The 18,469-nt window shown below is 44.8% G+C and overlaps 1 protein-coding gene across 1 annotated transcript; it reads left to right on the forward strand.

The window, feature by feature from the left end:
* Nucleotides 1-1,677: 1,677 nt before the first annotated feature.
* On the forward strand, nucleotides 1,678-13,865 carry LOC102461201 (G protein-coupled receptor 83-like). Its single transcript, XM_075940822.2, has 4 exons — nucleotides 1,678-2,889; nucleotides 6,113-6,238; nucleotides 8,913-9,046; nucleotides 12,862-13,865. Exons 1-4 carry the CDS (start codon nucleotides 2,509-2,511, stop codon nucleotides 13,484-13,486), a joined length of 1,266 nt encoding a protein of 421 aa, XP_075796937.1. The 5' UTR covers nucleotides 1,678-2,508; the 3' UTR covers nucleotides 13,487-13,865.
* The last annotated feature ends 4,604 nt before the right edge of the window (nucleotides 13,866-18,469 follow it).

The following is an 18,469-nucleotide window of genomic DNA, read 5'->3' on the forward strand; positions in this document are numbered from 1 at the left end:
CCAGTCAAGAGATGAATTGAAGAATCTCTGATACAAGGTGGGTGGCAGTACAATTCACAACTTTGTACAGATAAATTTTTACCTCCTTGCCCTCCTATCCCTGGTCTGCTTTCTTGCTTCTTTTGGCTGAGTTTCTCATCTGGGAAACCCCACTTCTTCTCCTTCATGCACCACCAATGACGACACCTCTTCTTGAAATATGATCCTCTTGGCTTTTGTAATTACATCCCTCCAGATTCTCCTCTTGTGTTTCTAGTAGCTGTGTTAGTGTTTCATTTGGTGGGTCCTCCTCATTCACTTTGTAGCCTTCCGAAGGGGGCACATAAGCATTCATCTTTGGCCTGGCTCTTTCCCCCACTTTGCAGCCTACCATCAAGGAGAACTTATTCAAGAACACGCCAGAGATTATCATCTTTATGCTGACTGCTCACAGATCTGCCTCTCTACTCCAGACCTGTTTCTGTCTATCCAAACTAAAATCTGGGCCTGTGTTGTCTCCCCATGATTTCCTGCTGCCCAAGTGAACTTTTAATCTTTTCTCTCAAATTCCTCCTTGCTCAGTCATTGTGGCCCACGTCACCATTTTCCCAGTTATTCAGTCTATAATATATGTGTAATGTTTGTCAGCCCTCACTCTAGATCCAAATATCCAAACCATGTCTAAATCTTGCCACTTCTTCCTATGTAACATCTCTAATATTCAGTTTGCTCTCAGTCCACACAACTAAAATTATTCTTCATGCTCTCATCATCTTGTGTTTTGATAACTGACATCTCCTCCTTTCTGGCCTTAACAAATACAATCTTGTCCACCTCAAATCAATGTCAAATGTTACTATTCAGATCATCTTAGTCCATCACTCTCACTCTGCCTCACCCACCACACCATTGCATGCCTCGATCCCTTTGTCTGCCACATCACAAACAAGCCACTAGAATAACCTTCACAGTTGTGCTTCATCTTACGTGTAAACTCTGTCAGCTTCCACCTCCGTTCTGCCAACCAAGCCAGCTTTTGTCACCTATTACTACTTATTTCGCACAAACACCTTCATGCGCTTCTCTTAAGACTTTTGAGACACATCTCATGAAATCTGTCCCTTACCCTTAAGATCCCATCTGAAAAATTCTCTTTGCTGGGATGCCCATAAAGGCTGGCTCGGCAGTGGGCGTGCCTTGACTACTGCCCCTTTTACTCAACATGACAGATGCACTGTTATCTTGTCCTCTCTCCTGCTTGTTGCTGTATCACTCATCATATGCCTGGACTGTAAACTCTTTGGGAGTGAGGGTTTTTTCCCTTAATTACTATGTGTAGGGCTTCTAGCCAGTGGGGCTTGACCCTTGACTGAGACCTCTAGGTTCTACCATCAAACAGCTGATAACTGTATGTTTACAAAGTTATAACCCCTTTGCCACAGGTGGTGCTTTTTTTTTTTTTTTTTTAAAGCAGCATCCACAGACAGAGAACAGCACAGAATTAGTACCCGGGAAAATACAACTACATCCCTGTGCGTTTGAGACCCAGGTGTATGTGTATGGGGCAGAGGCAGGGGCTGGGGAAGAGAAGAGGACGACTTACCAGGTAAGACACTTATTACACGCCACATGACCAACTCCAACGCGGCCCAATGCTGGGGAGGAGGGCAGGCCCTCTGTCCAGGGTAGGGTGGGCGCGGGGGGGAAACCCCTTGGTTTTGCTTCTGTCCCGGGAGAGAATAAATTCAAACCAGGAGTTTTCCTCATTGAGCCCAGCTGCGTTCTGTTGTCCCTCCGTGGTTCTTACTCGGCAGGCGCCGGGCAGCTCAGAGGGGGCGAGGGCAGGGTCGGGCACGAACTCGGGGCGCAGTCGGGCGAGTCGCTTCCCCTCCTGCGGGGGGCTGTGCATCCAGGGACAGGAGGAGGAGGGGACAAGGAGTGTGAGGAAACCACGCTCCCGCTAGTCTGCAGCTGTCCCGCCAGTTGTCGCGCTCCGCCACGGCCGCCTCGGGGGCTGCAATCCGCCAGCAGGGAGACGGCCCCCATTGGCTATCGCCAGTGCAGCATGTCATCCAGCTCGCTGCATATAAGAGGAAAAGCCGGGGCCACCCAGCCCCAGTCCACGCCAGATGCCGCCGGTGCGGAGCAGGGGGACGCTTGCAAGGACTGAAGGAGGCGGGGCCCCGGAGGGGATATGGGTCCTTCCCCCGGGCAGACGTGTAAGGAGCAGCCCGGGAGAGCGAACGGCGGCAGGCGAGCGGGCTAGGATGTGAAAAAGCAAGAGAAAAACTTGCCCGGGCAGTTTGTGGGAAAGAAGCGGACAAGAGCCCGACGCAGCCCGGCTGGACGCAGAACAGCGGAGCGCCTAAGCCCCGGACGAAGTGGCCGGGAACAGCAGTGAAAGCAGAGCCAGCATGCAAGCCGGGTCCGCTCCCCGGCTCCCGTCTCCGAGCTGCCCCGCCTAGCGGAGGAGGGGGCAGGAGGGAAACCTCTGCAGCCCGTCGGGGACCTGGCCCTTGCCTCGACGCCATGCACAAGCACGTGTGGTTCCCCTTGCAGTACATCGCCAAGCCCTACCGCCGGGCGCGGGACCGCAATGGCACCGACTTCTTCTCGGCCCTCTACGGCTTCTCCAACCGCTCCGCCTTCTTCCGCGGCGACTTGGACCTGGACGACATGGGGGACTTTGACAGGAGCACCCGCTACGAAGGGGAGTCGCAGAGCCGGACGGTGCAGGCGCTGCTCATCGTGGCCTATTCGGTGATCATCGGCATCTCGCTCTTCGGCAACATCCTGGTCTGCCACGTGGTGATCAAGAACAGGAGGATGCACTCGGCCACCAGCCTCTTCATCGTCAACCTGGCCATCGCGGACATCATGATCACCCTGCTGAACACGCCCTTCACCCTGGTAAGCGGCGCCCCCCGGCTCCCGGCGTCTCCCCCTGCCTGGGTCGCTGCCCCCCTCTGGCAGGGAGGGACTGCCGCCCGCTCTGCCAGGGTCAGGCCCTTAGCGCGCAGCCCCGCTGCCAAGGACAGCGCCACAGAGACTGTCCTGCCAGGGGGCGGGAGGGTAACTTTGCAGGGTTAACTTGGAACGCTTCCCTTAGATACAGGATTTACCCATTTAGTTCAGTGGCTCTCAGCACCCCCACTGTACAAATTGTTCCAGCACCTTCTGTGTGTGAGTGATTCTGACTCTGCCACCGGGATGTAAATATCCCTTAACATGTTAACCAGTAATTACACCATATAATTTTAATCTTTCAACTGGGGTCTGGATAGCCCACACTAGGCAGAGGGCTGCTCCAGCCCAGCCAGGCTGCCAATTAACTGGTTACCTATAACAGCACCTGGTAATGGTTATGCTTAGGGGTAACTGGTTAACCCTTTATATTTCTAGTCTGCCATGGGGTTGCCTACTTGGGGTGGATGAATTCCTGGAGATTTCATGACATGACAAATCTTTAATTAAAGATTTATCTTCTGTTCCTGGAGGCTCTTGGATAGGGGTGGGCAATAAAAAAAGCAGTAGCCTGCAAGGGCTAGTCTCTGGCAGGCCACCACTGCTATATTTAATTGTGCTTCTGCACATATCGGGCAACTGCAACTCTTGTTGGCCACAGATTGCCATTCCCAGCCAATGGAAGCAGCAAGAAGTGGCGTGGACTGGGACACCGCTTTCTGACATTCTCATTGGCCATGAACAGCAATCCGCAGCCAATGAAAGCTGTGATCACCTGATACCCGCAGAGGTGCAGGAAAATATAAGGGTGGAGACCTGCCAGGGACTAACTCTGTGGACCGGATCCAGCCCATGGACTGGAATTTGCCAACTCCTGCTTTAGAACAATCCTGGAGCATTGGCATCCCTCATCTGGGAGGGATGCTGGATTTCCTTTGTGATGGGGGTATGCAATTAATGCCAGAACAGAGCCTGCTTCTTTTTCTTCGCTTTCCTTATCTTCTGTATTATCAAGGAAATAAAATAAATATCACAGTTTTGCTTGCTCAAGTAAGGACCATGCTTTGCTCCTTTACTTCAGCCCACTCCCTGTGTCACACAGGAGTCTGTCCATCTTGTTCGACTCCACACGTTGAGTATCCCACTTTCTCTCTCACACACTCTCTCTTGCTGGAGCGAGCACCGTTTGGCAGTCGATGCGTCCCATTTCAACTAACAGAAAGCCAGTGAGGCATGGATAAGGATGTGAAGTGTGAATCTGACTTTCTTCCAGGATTCATGGGGAGACACAGGTGTCTTACTCCAACTGTTCATCTGAGGACTAAGAAGAGGGGAACATTTTGTAGGGGGAAGGATACTCAGGGGACAGTTTACTATGGAAGCTGAATAAACATTATCTGTCCTTAAGGTCCCTAATGAACAGGTTCAGAGGGAACTTCTGGGTTTGTGCCAAAGTAGGGCTACCTCAGAGATTACTATTGTAGTCTTCCCATGCTGGGGGAATATGAGCCCTCATCTCCTGGTTTTGATGTGATTGGATTTATTAGCTCTGGGATTAGATTGCCTTTGTTTGCATAACATCAGAGGCAAAAAGAGAATAGAATGAGAGGGAAGAGTCTGTTGCATGCTAATACATGCAACATAATACATAATTTCCCCTTCTTTATATTTTGGAAACCTTTGCCTAGTCGTCTTTAAATATACCACATAATAAAGCTTTGCCCATTTCCCTGCCAACATTCACAGTCTAGTAATCTCAGTATTCCATTATTCAGTCTGAATTTACCTTTTCTTTCATGCTACTTGTCCTACTTTTTTGATTAATGTGTATACTCTGCAAGGGAAGAATGTTGCCTTCTTTCATGTCTGTACAGCATCAAGCATATTTGGGTCATTGCTGGAAACTAATAATTATAATTACCCTTCACCCACAAAAAAATTTCTTACATTGACTTTGCACCAGGTATGAAGAAGCATAGGGTTGTGATAACGTGAACGGCACAGTTGTTGCTAAAACACCAACAAAAAAAACCCCTTATTGGGAATAGTAATAAGAGGCTTCATGGTCTACTTTTCCATGACAGTTTGGGATGCCATTTTCAAAACATGCACATCCCACATAGCATCCACATGCTGTCTAAAATAATCCACAATAAGAAGTGCAATATTAAAATTAGTGAGGAAGACAATCAGTGTTATAGCTGCTTTCTTCTCTGAGAGGGCCCAATTCTCTTCTTGGAGCAGGTCTACACTACTGGCGGAGATTGATCTAAGTTCACATAGCTGAAGTTGTGTGAATAGCATATCTGAAGTTGACTTACTTAGATCTACCTACTGCAGTGTCTTCACTGCAGTGCATCAACAGGAGACTCTGTCCTATCATTTCCTCTTTCACGTCTCAGGCTACGGCTACACTATTGGATTTTTTTGGAAGAAGATATGCAGATGCAAGTGATTTGCATATCTTCTTCCAATTCTTTTTGAGGAAGAGGTTTTTCCGATATTTGGCCCAATGTCGAAAAAAAACCTCTTTTGTAAGACCCTGTAAACCTTGATTTACAAGGAATAAAGGGGTCTTGTGAAAGGGTTTTTTTCTGACATTTGGCCCTATGTAGATGGGGGCAAATATCAGAAAAACCTCTTCTGCAAAAAGAATCGGAAGAAAATATGCAAAGGAGATTGTGATTTGCATATCTGCTTGCAAAAACCCCCTGGCAGTGTAGCCATAGCCTCAGTGAGGTGGAATACTGGAGTAGACAAGTGTGATCAGTGGTCAATTTATTGCACCTAGACTAAACTGCACCTAGACTAAACTCCATAAATTGACCCCTGCTGGTTTGATTGCTGCTCCGTGGATCCCACTGATAGTGAAGAAAAACTCTTGGTTAAAATAATGTAACTCCAGTGATTTCATATATTAATAGCACAGCTGCTGCTCAAGCAAGGCTGTGACAGATTAGTTTGTTTGCTGGTTTTCCCCTCTCCTTCTGATCCACCTTGTGCCTTCAGTTTACATTTCTGCAAAAAAATGGTACATCAACAAAACATTTTATAAATATATAAACTACTTAATCCTCACAATAATTGTGGAGGTAACATTTCTAGAAGGCCTGTTGTTTTAATTTGCATTTGACATACCCTGTGTGTTCAAATACTGTCTGCTTTTCAGGTGCGATTTGTAAGCAGTACCTGGGTCTTTGGGAGACTGATGTGTCACATAAGCCGATTTGTCCAGTACTGTTCTGTCCATGTTTCTGTGCTTACACTTGCAGCCATTGCACTGGATCGTCACCAGGTATGCATCACATAACAACCCTGAATTTAAACTCTAGCAAATGTAGGGATATCTTACCAAATTCAATGGTGGTTGTTCTCCCTACAGAGAACAACCTGGTACCTTTTCATTTCATGAGCATTTCAGGCTTTCATTAAAAAAAAAAAGTTCTAGGCATTAAGGTTTTGGGGAAAAGCTTAAAAACATGAGCTGAGGATAATTTAAAGGATCAAAATCCAGAAAGCAAATTAAAATAGAAAAAATAATTTAAAAACTTGTTTAAAAATAATTCATGCTTTTTAAGCCACTCATGACATTTTGTGGGCTGACTCATGATTTTTAGATGTGTGGAGTTGGCAAAATGGAGAACTGTACCATTTTCTTCTATATTCAGCTGAAGTTGGGCACATTTTTTCCCCTACAAAGTTGTTGTTACCTGCAAATATTGAAGTGAAAAAAAAGTCCTCAGTTTTGTTTCATCAGCCATCCCTTTCCATGGATGATAATATCATTTAGCATTTGACCGAATCCAGTCTGTTGTTTCTAACCCTAAATATTGTGCAGTGGGATAATAAATTGCATGAGAGTGCACTTAGATGTGGATTGCCCATGTCTCCAACACAGCTGGAATTAATATTAACAGCTATTACTGCAACAAAATATCACTTGACAAATGTTACAGTTAGACAAAGTTCCAAAAGAATGATGGACCCTGCTAAGAGCTCAGATTCTCATTCAGGTATGCCTGCTGCTATGAAAAAAATCAAAGTAATTGCTGGAATTTTTTTTAACTGCTAATGTTTAATAAATTCGTCCATTCAGACACCAGAAGTTTCTGCCCTGTAGGAAAGATGTTTTCAAATATATTTTGTATATTGCATGATCAGAAATTGCAAATGTTTGGAGAAATAAGAGCCAGTGCCTTAGGGTACGTCTATACTGCAACACTATTTCGAATAACTAGCGCTATTCCAAAATAACTTAGTCCGCATCTACACAGCAGGCAGTTTTTTTGAAATAGTGACAATATTTTGACAAGCTGGAGGACTTCTTACTCCAACTCCTGTAACCTTCATTGTACAAGGAATAAGGGAAGTCGGAGGAAGAGCGCTCTATTTAAAAATAAGTGATGTGTAGATGTTCCCTATTTTGAAATAAGCTATTTTGAAATGAGATACGCAATTGATGTAGCTCAATTTGCATAGCTTTTTTGAGTTAAGCCCTGCAGTGTAGACACAGCCTTAGTCTGCAAAGGTTTGCTAGCAACTTGTAAATATTAGTTTAATTAAGGGAGAACATGATAACGCTCTAATATTGAAACGATTTAAACAGCTCATGAATGAAATTGTTTAACAAAGTCTATTGGGATATATCTAGGAGTAAGAAGATGCAACTGAATAAAGAAAAATCTTTTCCTGAAATTAGTTTATTTTTCAATCTTGGGATGTATCAGTGCCTGGAGCAGATGTTCAAAAGAAGTGATAGGAGCCCTGTTATCACTTGAGACTTGATACCATAATTGAAGAAAGCACTCAGGTAAATAGTGGAGAGAAGAAAGTTTCATTAGCTAAGAGATGGTTGGGATTATTTAAATAGGCGTTTTCCATCATTAGTTGGTACCATAATAATCCATACAGTGTGATGCTCCAAGGTCATCATTGCTGGTCTCTGAAGCTGTGTTTGTGGGTGGGCGTTGCAAGCTTCCATTCCAGTAATATGTATTTATATAGCAATTTATATTTCTAGGCACTGTACACCCTAAATACCCTTCTCCAAAGCTCCATGAAGCAGATATTATCATTCCTGCTTCATAGATGGGGAATAGTGAGGCCCAGAGAAGTGAAGTGAATCATGACCTAAAGTCACGCTTGCTCAGAGCTGTCTCTTCTGGCACAGGGCAGCAGCAGGGTCAGCTCCCTCCCCCACTGTGGCAGTAGCAGAAGCTGGAATAACCTGGAAGCCTGCTCTGCCTTGACCTGCTGCCTATCTCCCAGCCCATTGTGCTCCGCCGCAGCAGCAGAACCAGGACACTCCACTTCCCACCACCACACTGAAGCAGAGCGCTGCAGGCCGAGAGAGGGCTGCAGGGTAGAGTAGAGCAGGCTGCCGGGTTGCTCCAGCTTCGCCACCACCGCAGCGAGTGCCAGGGTGACATTTATTTGGCATAAGCTTTTGTGGGGTGGAATCTGCATTGTCAGGTTCATCTGATGAAATGTGTTCCAGCCCTTGAAGGCTTGTGCCCAGATACATTTGTTAGCCATTAAGGTGCTATAGGACTCCTTGTGGTAGGCTTCAATGGGAGTTGTACCCACCTTAGCCAGGCACTAAAATTGGTCCCACAGTCATCGAATCAGTATAAGTCCCTTTCACATCTATTGAATGCCAATGTGGGCATCATTGTTACTTGGCTAAGTTACATTGCTATAATTTATAGCTAAAGCCCGATTTGTTCCCATAGTAATTGGTGCTGACTTGGTCTGTTGTCATTGTGAACATGTTTGCTAGCTGCTTCTAAATTCAGGAACGGGGGTGGGAGAGACATGTCCAGTTCCTAATGTGATACTTCGCTTTTCAAAATTAATGTATATTTTTTAACACTTAACCCTGTTATTAACATTTTAGAAGGGTTCAATTGAGTCTTTTTAAAGCCTGCTATAAGCAGATTTAACATCCTCAAATTATTTGTCCTCCATAGGTTATAATGCACCCTTTGAAACCCCGGATGTCAATAGCTAAAGGAGGAATTTGCATCATTATAATCTGGGTTATGGCCAGCTGCTTCTCTTTGCCCCATGCAATCTACCAGAATCTAGCAAGATTTTATATCGGGTAAGATGTATAAACAAGTGTTTTGTTTGTTTGTTTGTATGTTTTTAAGAAACTCCCTGAATTTAACAACCATAAATTATAAACACATTTATTTTCTTCTGCAAGTAAAATTAGCTGAAAATTGACAACTTGAAAAGCTTTTATTTCAGGCAGAATGCATCTTCTTTGACTTTCTCTGCAATTTTCAGTGAAAAGCAAAGGAGTCATGTGAGGGGGTTCACTCACCACCATAGCAGGGGTCTGCCATCTGCCTCTGGAATCAGCTCCTTCTGCTGGCAGAGTACCTTCCCTCTGGTGGGGCTTCCCCTCTTTCCTCCAGGCCGTGTCGTCCTCTTCACCACACTGCCCTCCGGCAGTGCCCAAGTCCGTCTCTGAGCCCCCGTTCCGGGAGTTGTTGTTTCTCCACCGGGCCGTTATGCAGAACCCTGCAGTCTGGGGGGTTTGTTTGGCTAGAGCTCCTCTTGCCTTGCCTCCCCAGCCCTGCTCTAGCTCCAGGGAGCCTCCTGCTTCCCCAGCAGCCAGGCCCTCACTGGCCTTTCCCGTGGGAGCCGCTGCCCAGGTTCTTATATAGCCCCCAGCTGGGCCCTCATCCCCTAATGCAGCCCCAGCAGGGGCTAAACTCCCCAGGCCTGCCTCAGGCTGGGGTTTGCCCTTAAAGGGCCAGTGCAGGGCGAACGCCCTGTCACAAGTCACTTTTATCTTCATTAGCCAGTTTTATCTTCATTTTCTCAATGCATTAGCCACTGCAGAAGGATATTTATTTTAACTGTTTCCATTGGAATTGACAGGTGTAAATTGGAATAAGGTTTTTGTTTATTTCTGTGATGCTTTAATCAAAGCTTGGGTTGGTTTTTTTTTTTTCCAAAAAGTAAATAAAATCTACATTCAGTCAAATTCAAGTTGAAATTGTTCACTTAAAGAGGCACTCATCCATATATGTGAATCAATTCCTCTGTTTACCATACTCAAAAAGTAATAGCAGAAAAAAAATTAAGTGCATCAGAAGTTGGAAGCTTGCTAAACAGCCAGTGGGGCCACATTTGAGATGTTAAAGAAACACTCAAGGATGATAAGGTCATTGCAAATAATTCATAGAGATTCTTTGCATCAATCTGAGGATGTGAGGGAGATTCCCAAATCTGAGCCATTCTTTTTAGGCAGGGGTGGGCAATAATTTTTGATGGGGGCCCACTCCAAGAATTTGGAAAGTGGTCATGGATCATGCTCTTCCATATTAGTGGAAGAGGTGCAGGGTCTGGGATGGAGTTTGGATGAAGGAGGCCATTGTGACCTGGGTTAGGGGACTAGGGTGTATGAGGGAGGTGGAGGGGTTTGGGCTGTGACCTAGGGCAGGAAGAGGTTGTGAGTTAGGGCAGTGGATTGAAGAGTGGGGGTTTGGGTTGTGACCTGGGGCAGGAGTTTGGGGTACAGGATCTGGGAGGGAATGGGGGGCAGAGGGTTTGGGTGTCAGAGGCAGGCTCTGGTTGGAAGTCCTACCTGCTTGACTCCCAGCCCTGACCCTTCTCAAGCAGCATCTCTGCCTGCCCTGCCCCACCCCCACACTGGCCATTTCGGTTTTGAACAACTATGAGCCAGGGAGGTTGGGGGAGGGGTAAGGGAGATTCATCCCAAGCTGCCTGTTGACAGAAACTGGAAACTGGCTAACGGGATTGTGCTGAGGGTGGGAGCAGTGCACAAACCTTTTCCTCTCTCCCCCAGGCTCACCGCTGTTCAAACAGAGCCCTGCAACAGCCCCATTTCTCAGCAGTGTTCAGGGGGGCAGGCAGGGAGTCTGCCTGAGGTTCCCCGCTACATCCATAGGCCATATCTGTGGCTTGGTGGGCCAGATCTGGCCCGCAGTGGGTATTTGCTCAGGCCTGGTTTTAGATGACAAATCTGAAGAACTGTCTCAGATTGAGGTTCTTTTTGGAATAAATTGATAAATTAAATAGCAATAAGTCACCAGGACCAGATGGCAGTCAGGAGTGGCCCGAGGCCAGCTGCAACTGCTGGTGCCCTAGGTGGGGAGGCGCAATCAGCGCCCCTGCTTTAACGGCCGTCAATGGCCATGAGGTCATCATAGGGTGCCCGGGCCAGCGGTGCCCTAGGCAGCTGCCTAGCTCACGTAGGCTCACAGGCTACCCCTGATGGCAGTTATTCAAGGGTTCTGAAAGAGCTCAAATGTGAAGTTTCAGAACTACTAACTATGGTTTGTAACCTATCCTTTAAATCATCATCTGTACCAAATGACTGGAGGAGAGCTAACGTGGCACCAATTTTTAAAAAGGACTCTAGAGATGACCTAGAAAAGACAGGCCAGTAAGTCTAACTTCAGTACCTGGCAAACTGGTTGAAACTATAGTGAAGAACATAATTGTCAGACATACAGATGAACATAATTTATTGGAGACAGTCAACAAAGTTTCTGGAAAAGGGGAATCATGCCTCACCAATCTACTAGAATTATTTGAGAGGTCAAACAGGCATGTGGACAAGGAGGAGCCAGTGAATATAATGTACTTGGATTTCCAGAAAGCTTTTGATAAGGTCCATTACCAAAGTCTCTAAAGCAAAGTGAGCTGCCATGGGATGAGAGGGAAGGTCCTCCGATGGACTGATAACTGGTGAAAAGATAGGAAACAAAGAGTGCAAATAAATGGTCCATTTTCAGAATGGAGAGAGGTAATAGCAGTGTCCCCCCGAGGTCCGTACTGGGACCAGTCCTATTCAATATATTCATAAATAATCTGAAGAACATGTTGAACAGTGAAGTGGCAATATTTGCAGATGGACTTAACTATCTTGAGCAGTTTTGTATCAAGGCAGACTGTGAAGAGCTTCAAAAGGATCTCACAAAACTAGGTGGCTGGGCAACAGAATAGCAGATAAATTTTAATGCTGATAATTGCAAAGTAATGCATATTGGAAAATATAATGCTAACTATACATATAATACAATGGGGACTAAATTAGCTATTACCACTCGAGAGATCTTGGAGTCATTGTGGATAATTGTTTGAAAAACTCAATGTGCACAACAGTCAAAAAAGCAAACAGAATATTAAGAGTAATTAAAAAAGGGATAGGGAATAAGACAGAATATGTTGTTGCCACTATATAAATCCATGGTACACCCACATGCAGATGTGGTCACCTCATCTCAAAAAAAGATCTTGACATTGGAAAAAGTTCAGAAAAGGGCAACAAAAATGATTAGGGATATGAAATGGCTGTTGTACGAGGAGAGATTAATAAGACTGGGACTTTTCATCTTAGAAAAGAGGACTAAGGTATGATATGATAGAGGTCTATAAAATCATGAATGGTGTGGGAAAAGTGAGTACAGATGACTTAATTACTCCTTTCCATAATACAAGAACTAAGGATCACACAAATTAATAGATAGCAGGTATAAAGCAAACAAAAGGAAGTACTTCTTCACACAATGCACAGTCAACATGTGGAATTCCTTGCCAGAGGATGTTGTGAAGTCCAAGACTATAACAGGGTTAAAAAATGAGCTAAATAAATCCATGGAGGATAGGTCCATCAATGGCTATTAGTCAGGATGGGTAGGGATGGTTTCCCTGGGCTGTGTTTGTCAGCAGCTGGGAATGGTAACAAAGGAGGGATCATCTGTTCTGTTCATTTCCTCTGGGGGCACCTGGCATTGGTCATTGTTGGAAGACAAGATGCTGGGCCAGATGGACCTTTGGTCTGACCCAGTATGGCTGTTCTGATGTAAGTGGCCTATCCCCTTCACACTACATGCTTATGATCGTAGAAATGACGGGCTTTCTCCTTTTTTACTCCAGGAACAGAACTATACGAATGGTCTGTCTCCCCAGCTTCCCTCCTCCTGCTGAGCTCTTCTGGAAGTACCTGGACTTGACTACTTTTGTACTCTTGTATGTCCTGCCCTTGCTTGTGATCTCTATCACATACACAATGGTAGCCAAGAAGCTCTGGCTGAGGAATGCCATTGGGGATATCACCATGGAGCAGTACTTCGCTCATCAGCGGAAGAAGAAGATGACCCTGAAGATGTTGATGGTTGTAGTGGTGGTTTTTGCTGTCTGCTGGTTCCCACTGAACTGCTACTTGGTACTCCTCTCCAGCAGGGCCATCCACAGCAACAATGCTCTGTACTTTGCTTTCCACTGGTTTGCTATGAGCAGCACCTGCTACAATCCCTTCATTTACTGCTGGCTCAATGAGAACTTCCGCTCTGAGCTCAAGTCCCTATTATGTGTGTGCCGGCGGAAGAGTGCAACCCAGAGCCATGCACTGCAGTCCATCTCTCCTCCTTTCAGGCATGCCTGGGCTGAGAATTGTCACTACAAAAGGGACAGTTCCTCTCAGAAAGCAAAAGCATCCTCCCAAAGGAACTCTGCAAAGACAGACATATCCAGTGTCCAGCCAATTGTGACCGGGAACTAAGACACTGAACTGACAGTCAATGATGCTCCCTAGGTCCTATATCTAGAAAACTGACAGAAGCTGTATTGTATTAAATTACAATCACAGTTAGGAGCAATTCCACAGAAGGGGTGATGGGATACAAAGCCTTTAAACCTAGAGAGTAGAAAGAGAACCTAAGTACTACTAGATATGCAGTGGAGTGACAGTTCATTTTATGGAGAAAACAAACACACTAAACTGATTTAATACTTTTGATTTATTAATAATTTATTCAAGATTGATTTGTAACTTTTACAGCGACTTTTGGATTTGTGTCTTGCCTGCTATTTGAATTGTAGGCACATCCTGTATATTATGTTTTTCGCTCAAACAGTAATCTTAAAATAAAGACAATTGATTATTCTGAACCATTCACAATATCGTGTTATTCCTTCACTGCAGACAATAGTGTTTCTCAACAACATTTAATATGATCTTAAAAATCAAACGAGACCCCAAGCTAGGTGTAATATACTGAGAATAACACAAATACAGTTCCTTTGGTCATAAAGATTATTAGTAACTGCAACAAAATACATTTTTATTTGTACCTTGCAATCTCTGATTAAGCAAAAGAGTTTCAGGTGAGGTAATTTAGAAGAATTAAAAAGCTGATGAAACTGATTCCTACCTATAGTTGCACACAGTTTACCATGAGCACTCAACATTAAACACATACAAACAAGACTTTTGGGTCTCAGCTGAATATAGGATTTATATGAACACATACAAAGAAATTGTTTAAAAGGAATTCTCAGTTTTTCTACTCTGTCAGGTTTTTCTATTCTCTGCACATGAAAATGTTTACTTTTTGTTCAGAAGCCAATAACATTTTATTTTATGAGGCCTTTAATACCTACAATCACTAAGTTGCTTATATGACTGTAAGAGTTCTCATTCGGTCCTGAGTCCCTGCCCAGGCTCAGCCCTGTACGTCCTAGCCTGGCGGCCCCTTTAAAGCCTGGACCATAAGGCAGGCCAATAAACAAACAATTCTCCACAGTCAGAAATGGCGGCCTGGGCCCTGGTTCAGAGCAAGGCAGACAACAAACAGTCTCAGTAGTCTAATGGTGGTTTGGGCCCTGGTTCAGGGTGGGGCAGACAAACAAAGTTTTTGTAGCACCAGTGGAGAGGGGGATACTGCCACGCAAATGAAAAGGGGGCAGGAGGGACGTGGGTCCTCCCTACTTCACCATGTCCTGGCCCAGGGCCCTAGCAGTAGCAGCTTTGCAGCCACTAGGGTCAGCAGGGGATCCACACCAAAGCCTGCTGACCCAGCTTAAAGGGTGATCAGATCCTCCTGATCATCTGTGGCTTCCCCTAGGCCACTTCCAGACTCCCCCAAAATCTTCCAAAAAAACTTCTTTCCAAAAAGAGTGTCCACACAGCAAAAACGCGTCAAAAAGCGATCTGCATTTAAGCTATGATTACTAAGGACGGAGTGGCCACCAGGACACCTGTGCTTTTTCCTCTTTCCTCTTCTTTTGAAAAAACTCCCTCTTCCATGTCCACACACGCCTTTTTCCGAAAGAGCTCTTCTGGAAAAGGCATTCTTCCTTGTAGAATGAGGTTCGCCAATATCGGAAAAACCCCTGCAGTGTTGACATCTCACGTTGATGTCAATGAAATGACCCTTGTGATCCATCAGTGCCTGCAGCACCATGGACAAGTATCCCTCGTGATTTGTGTATTCTTTGGCAAGCTGAATAGGGGACAGGATGGGGATGTGCGTTCTGTCTATGACCCCACCGCAGTTAGGGAACCTCATCATGGCAAAGCCATCCACTATGGTATCCACACTTCCCAGAGTCACAACCTTCCATAGCAGAATGGTATTGATCACCTTGGCTACTTGTATGACAACAGCCCCCACTGTAGATTTCCCCACTCCAAATTGATTCCCCACGGAACGATAGCTGATTGGTGTTGCAAGCTTCCATAGGGCTATTGCCACGTGTTTCTCCAGGGTCAGGGCGGGGAAAAGCCATTCTCAAAGTTCCAAGAAAGTGGCCTTGCACATTCGGAAATTTTGCAGCCACTGCTGATCATCCCGTGTCTGCATCACAATGCAGTCCCACCAGTCTGAGCTTGTCACACAGCACCAGAACCGGTGTTGCACAGGATTGACTGGTGGCTGAGCTTGCATCAGTGCTAGGGCTTGCATGAGCAGTGACTCCATGCTAAGCTGAGATTCGTCCTTCTCCCCTTCCTGATAGAGCGATATGCGTACACTCTTGAAGTAGTGTGCTCTTAGGTGCACCATGACACACATTAGCATCAGTATGGTTTGCTGCAAACAGAGATCCCGGCTCATGCTGCTATGGTGTCTGCATGAGAAATCAGGGCACAAAAAAGGCACAAGTACACTGCTTCTCATGGATCTCATGCCAGAGAGAAGGTACTAGACAAGTACATTATGGGACATGGACAACATGAGTCCATAACCACCCGCTGCGAAATTTTGGTCCCAATGGGCATTGGAAGCATAGCTCACAGTGCAAAGCTATCCATGGAACATTGCAATCTGAGTGGATGGTAGATTCCCTAATTGGGGCGTGCTACTTAGGACTGAATTTGATTCTTCCCTGCAGTGTGGACATGGATCTTCTACTTTGCAAAATTGAGTGCCTAGAAATGGACCATGTTAGATTTGACTTTACTTTGTAGTGCAGACATGGCCTGAGAGTGTCCAGTGACATGGTCTGGACACCACTGAGGTACACTAAATGTTAACCTGAAAAGCAAAATAAAGGGCTGCCAATGCCCTAAATAATTTGTTTGGGTGGCTACCAGACTGTGTGTGTCAGGAAACCAGCACAGTTTAGCACTAGCATGTCTCTTTATCTCATTGGAGTGGGCCTGGTGTGGGAGCACATTAACCTATGGTTCTGGAAACACCAAAAAAGCATCACTAGAGTCTGTGCTAATTTTTAGATGACTGATGTTTTCTTCAGTACAAATCCAAAGTGAGAAGACCTGCCCATGTTTGGCTTTTAAAAAGGAAAAAAAAAAAACAGGTGCATCAATAAAGCAACTATTAAAAGCTGGAGTTTTGTAGAATTCTGTCAGTCTCCCTGACTGTCTTGGTGCTGCTTTTTGCTTTCAGAAAGACAGCGACTGTGAAGTTGTAATACAAATAACATAATGAGCAAACTTAAAAAACAAGGAATAGTCTTGCAGCACCTTAAAGACTAACAAAACATGTGGATGGTATCATGAGCTTGCATGTGCACAACCCACTTCTTCAGATGAATGGAGAAGTGGGTTGTGCCCATGTAAGCTCATGATACCATCTACATGTTTTTTTAGTCTCTGAGCTGCTGCAATACTATTCCTTGTTTTTTAAGTTTTTCCAGTTACAGACTAACTCGGCTATCCCTCTGAAGATAATGAGCAAAGTTGTCACAAATAAGAATGTCTGTTTAAGAGCATTCCTCTGTTGTAGGTCTGGTTGAGGACTAATAATAAGTGACCGGCTGCCAGTATTTTTGACAAGGGACTTTGTCAAACATTCCTCTGTTCACCTATGAAAAACCCCCAGGGGTCCATGTGCTGCAGAGAGGACGAGTGAGGATCCAGATAACATGTTCTGGAACAAAAAGCTCTCATAACCATAACCAAAAGAAGCAGGAAATAAACATGCAAAATTTGCTGGGAAATATTTATATTTAGTTCCTGAAAATACAGTGAGTATTAAGTGAATAACACAGTGCTTGGATGTCATAAATTGTAAGGGTGAGTCTGGTAACTTTGGAGGGCATGGGATCATGCTCCCCAGAGTATTTTATAAATGCCTTCCAACTGCTTGCTAAAGCTTAGGTCATAGCTCAGGGGTGTCCAAACTTTTTTCAAAGAGGGTCAGATTTGATGAAGTGAACATGCGTGAGGGCTGACCATTTTGCCTGACATTCTTTGAACCATTAAAATTAAATGCAAATTAACTATTTTATGCAAAGTTTATTGCAAACGGCATACTTTTCATTTTGTCACATGGATGACAAATCTAAACAGGTGTTAAATCACTCTGCCTTTCATATCTGAAGGCCAGATGAAAAAAAAAAAAATCCAGGAAGCTGAAATATATGTCAGGAACATTGTAAAGTACATTACATATTATTGGTAATAAAGGTTGTCTGTCAACTTTTAAGTTAAAAAAATATGAACAGGAACATAACACCAAGTATACATGTTGTGTTCAAATATATTTATAACTGATTTAGACCAACTGACATTAACTGAGATTTTACAATGTATTCATCTCAATTGAAAAAAAAAACTTGCCTGCACTAATGTGAAGGGTGAAACTGAGATCTGGACTGCAGCACATAGGCTAGGTCTGGTTCAAAGGCAGTGGTTTTGATGCGCAAAAAGTCACGCAGGTGAGAGTCACTTAGTCTTGTCCTCACGCGGTTCTTGTTAAAGTTCATAGCAGAGAATGTCTTCTCACACATATATGTTGAGCCAAACAAGCTCAGTATTTTCTTAGCCAATGTTCGAATCTCTTGAAACCGGCTCTTATCCAGTTGGCGGTAAAAGTTCACAAGAGAGAGCTGTTAGTGACGACTGCGTAACTCGCTGTCACAATGCAGCTCAATGAGCTCGAGCTGCAGCTGATCTGGAGCATCATCGGGGTCAACAGAGAATGGAGAGGAGAAAAGGCTGATCTCCTTTTCAATAGCTGCAAAATCCTGAAAGCGCCGTTTAAACTCCCCAGCCAGAGATGCGATGTCTGCTGCATGCCTGCTCGTTTGCTCACTGATATTGTCCTGTGGAAAACTGTTCATTATTTCCTGCAACGCTGAAAAATGTATGGTATTGGGCTGTGTTTGTGACAACTGCCTTATGAAAAGTTGCAGCTTTGTTCCAAAGGCTTTGAGGTGTGAATAAAGCTGGTTCACCGCTGCATCTTTCCCCTGAAGACTCGTGTTCAGTACATTCAGATGCTTTGTTATGTCAACAAGA

Source organism: Pelodiscus sinensis, chromosome 13 (assembly GCF_052426305.1).
Source record: "Pelodiscus sinensis isolate ZL-2025 chromosome 13, ASM5242630v1, whole genome shotgun sequence".
In the NCBI taxonomy this organism is placed as follows: domain Eukaryota; kingdom Metazoa; phylum Chordata; order Testudines; family Trionychidae; genus Pelodiscus; species Pelodiscus sinensis.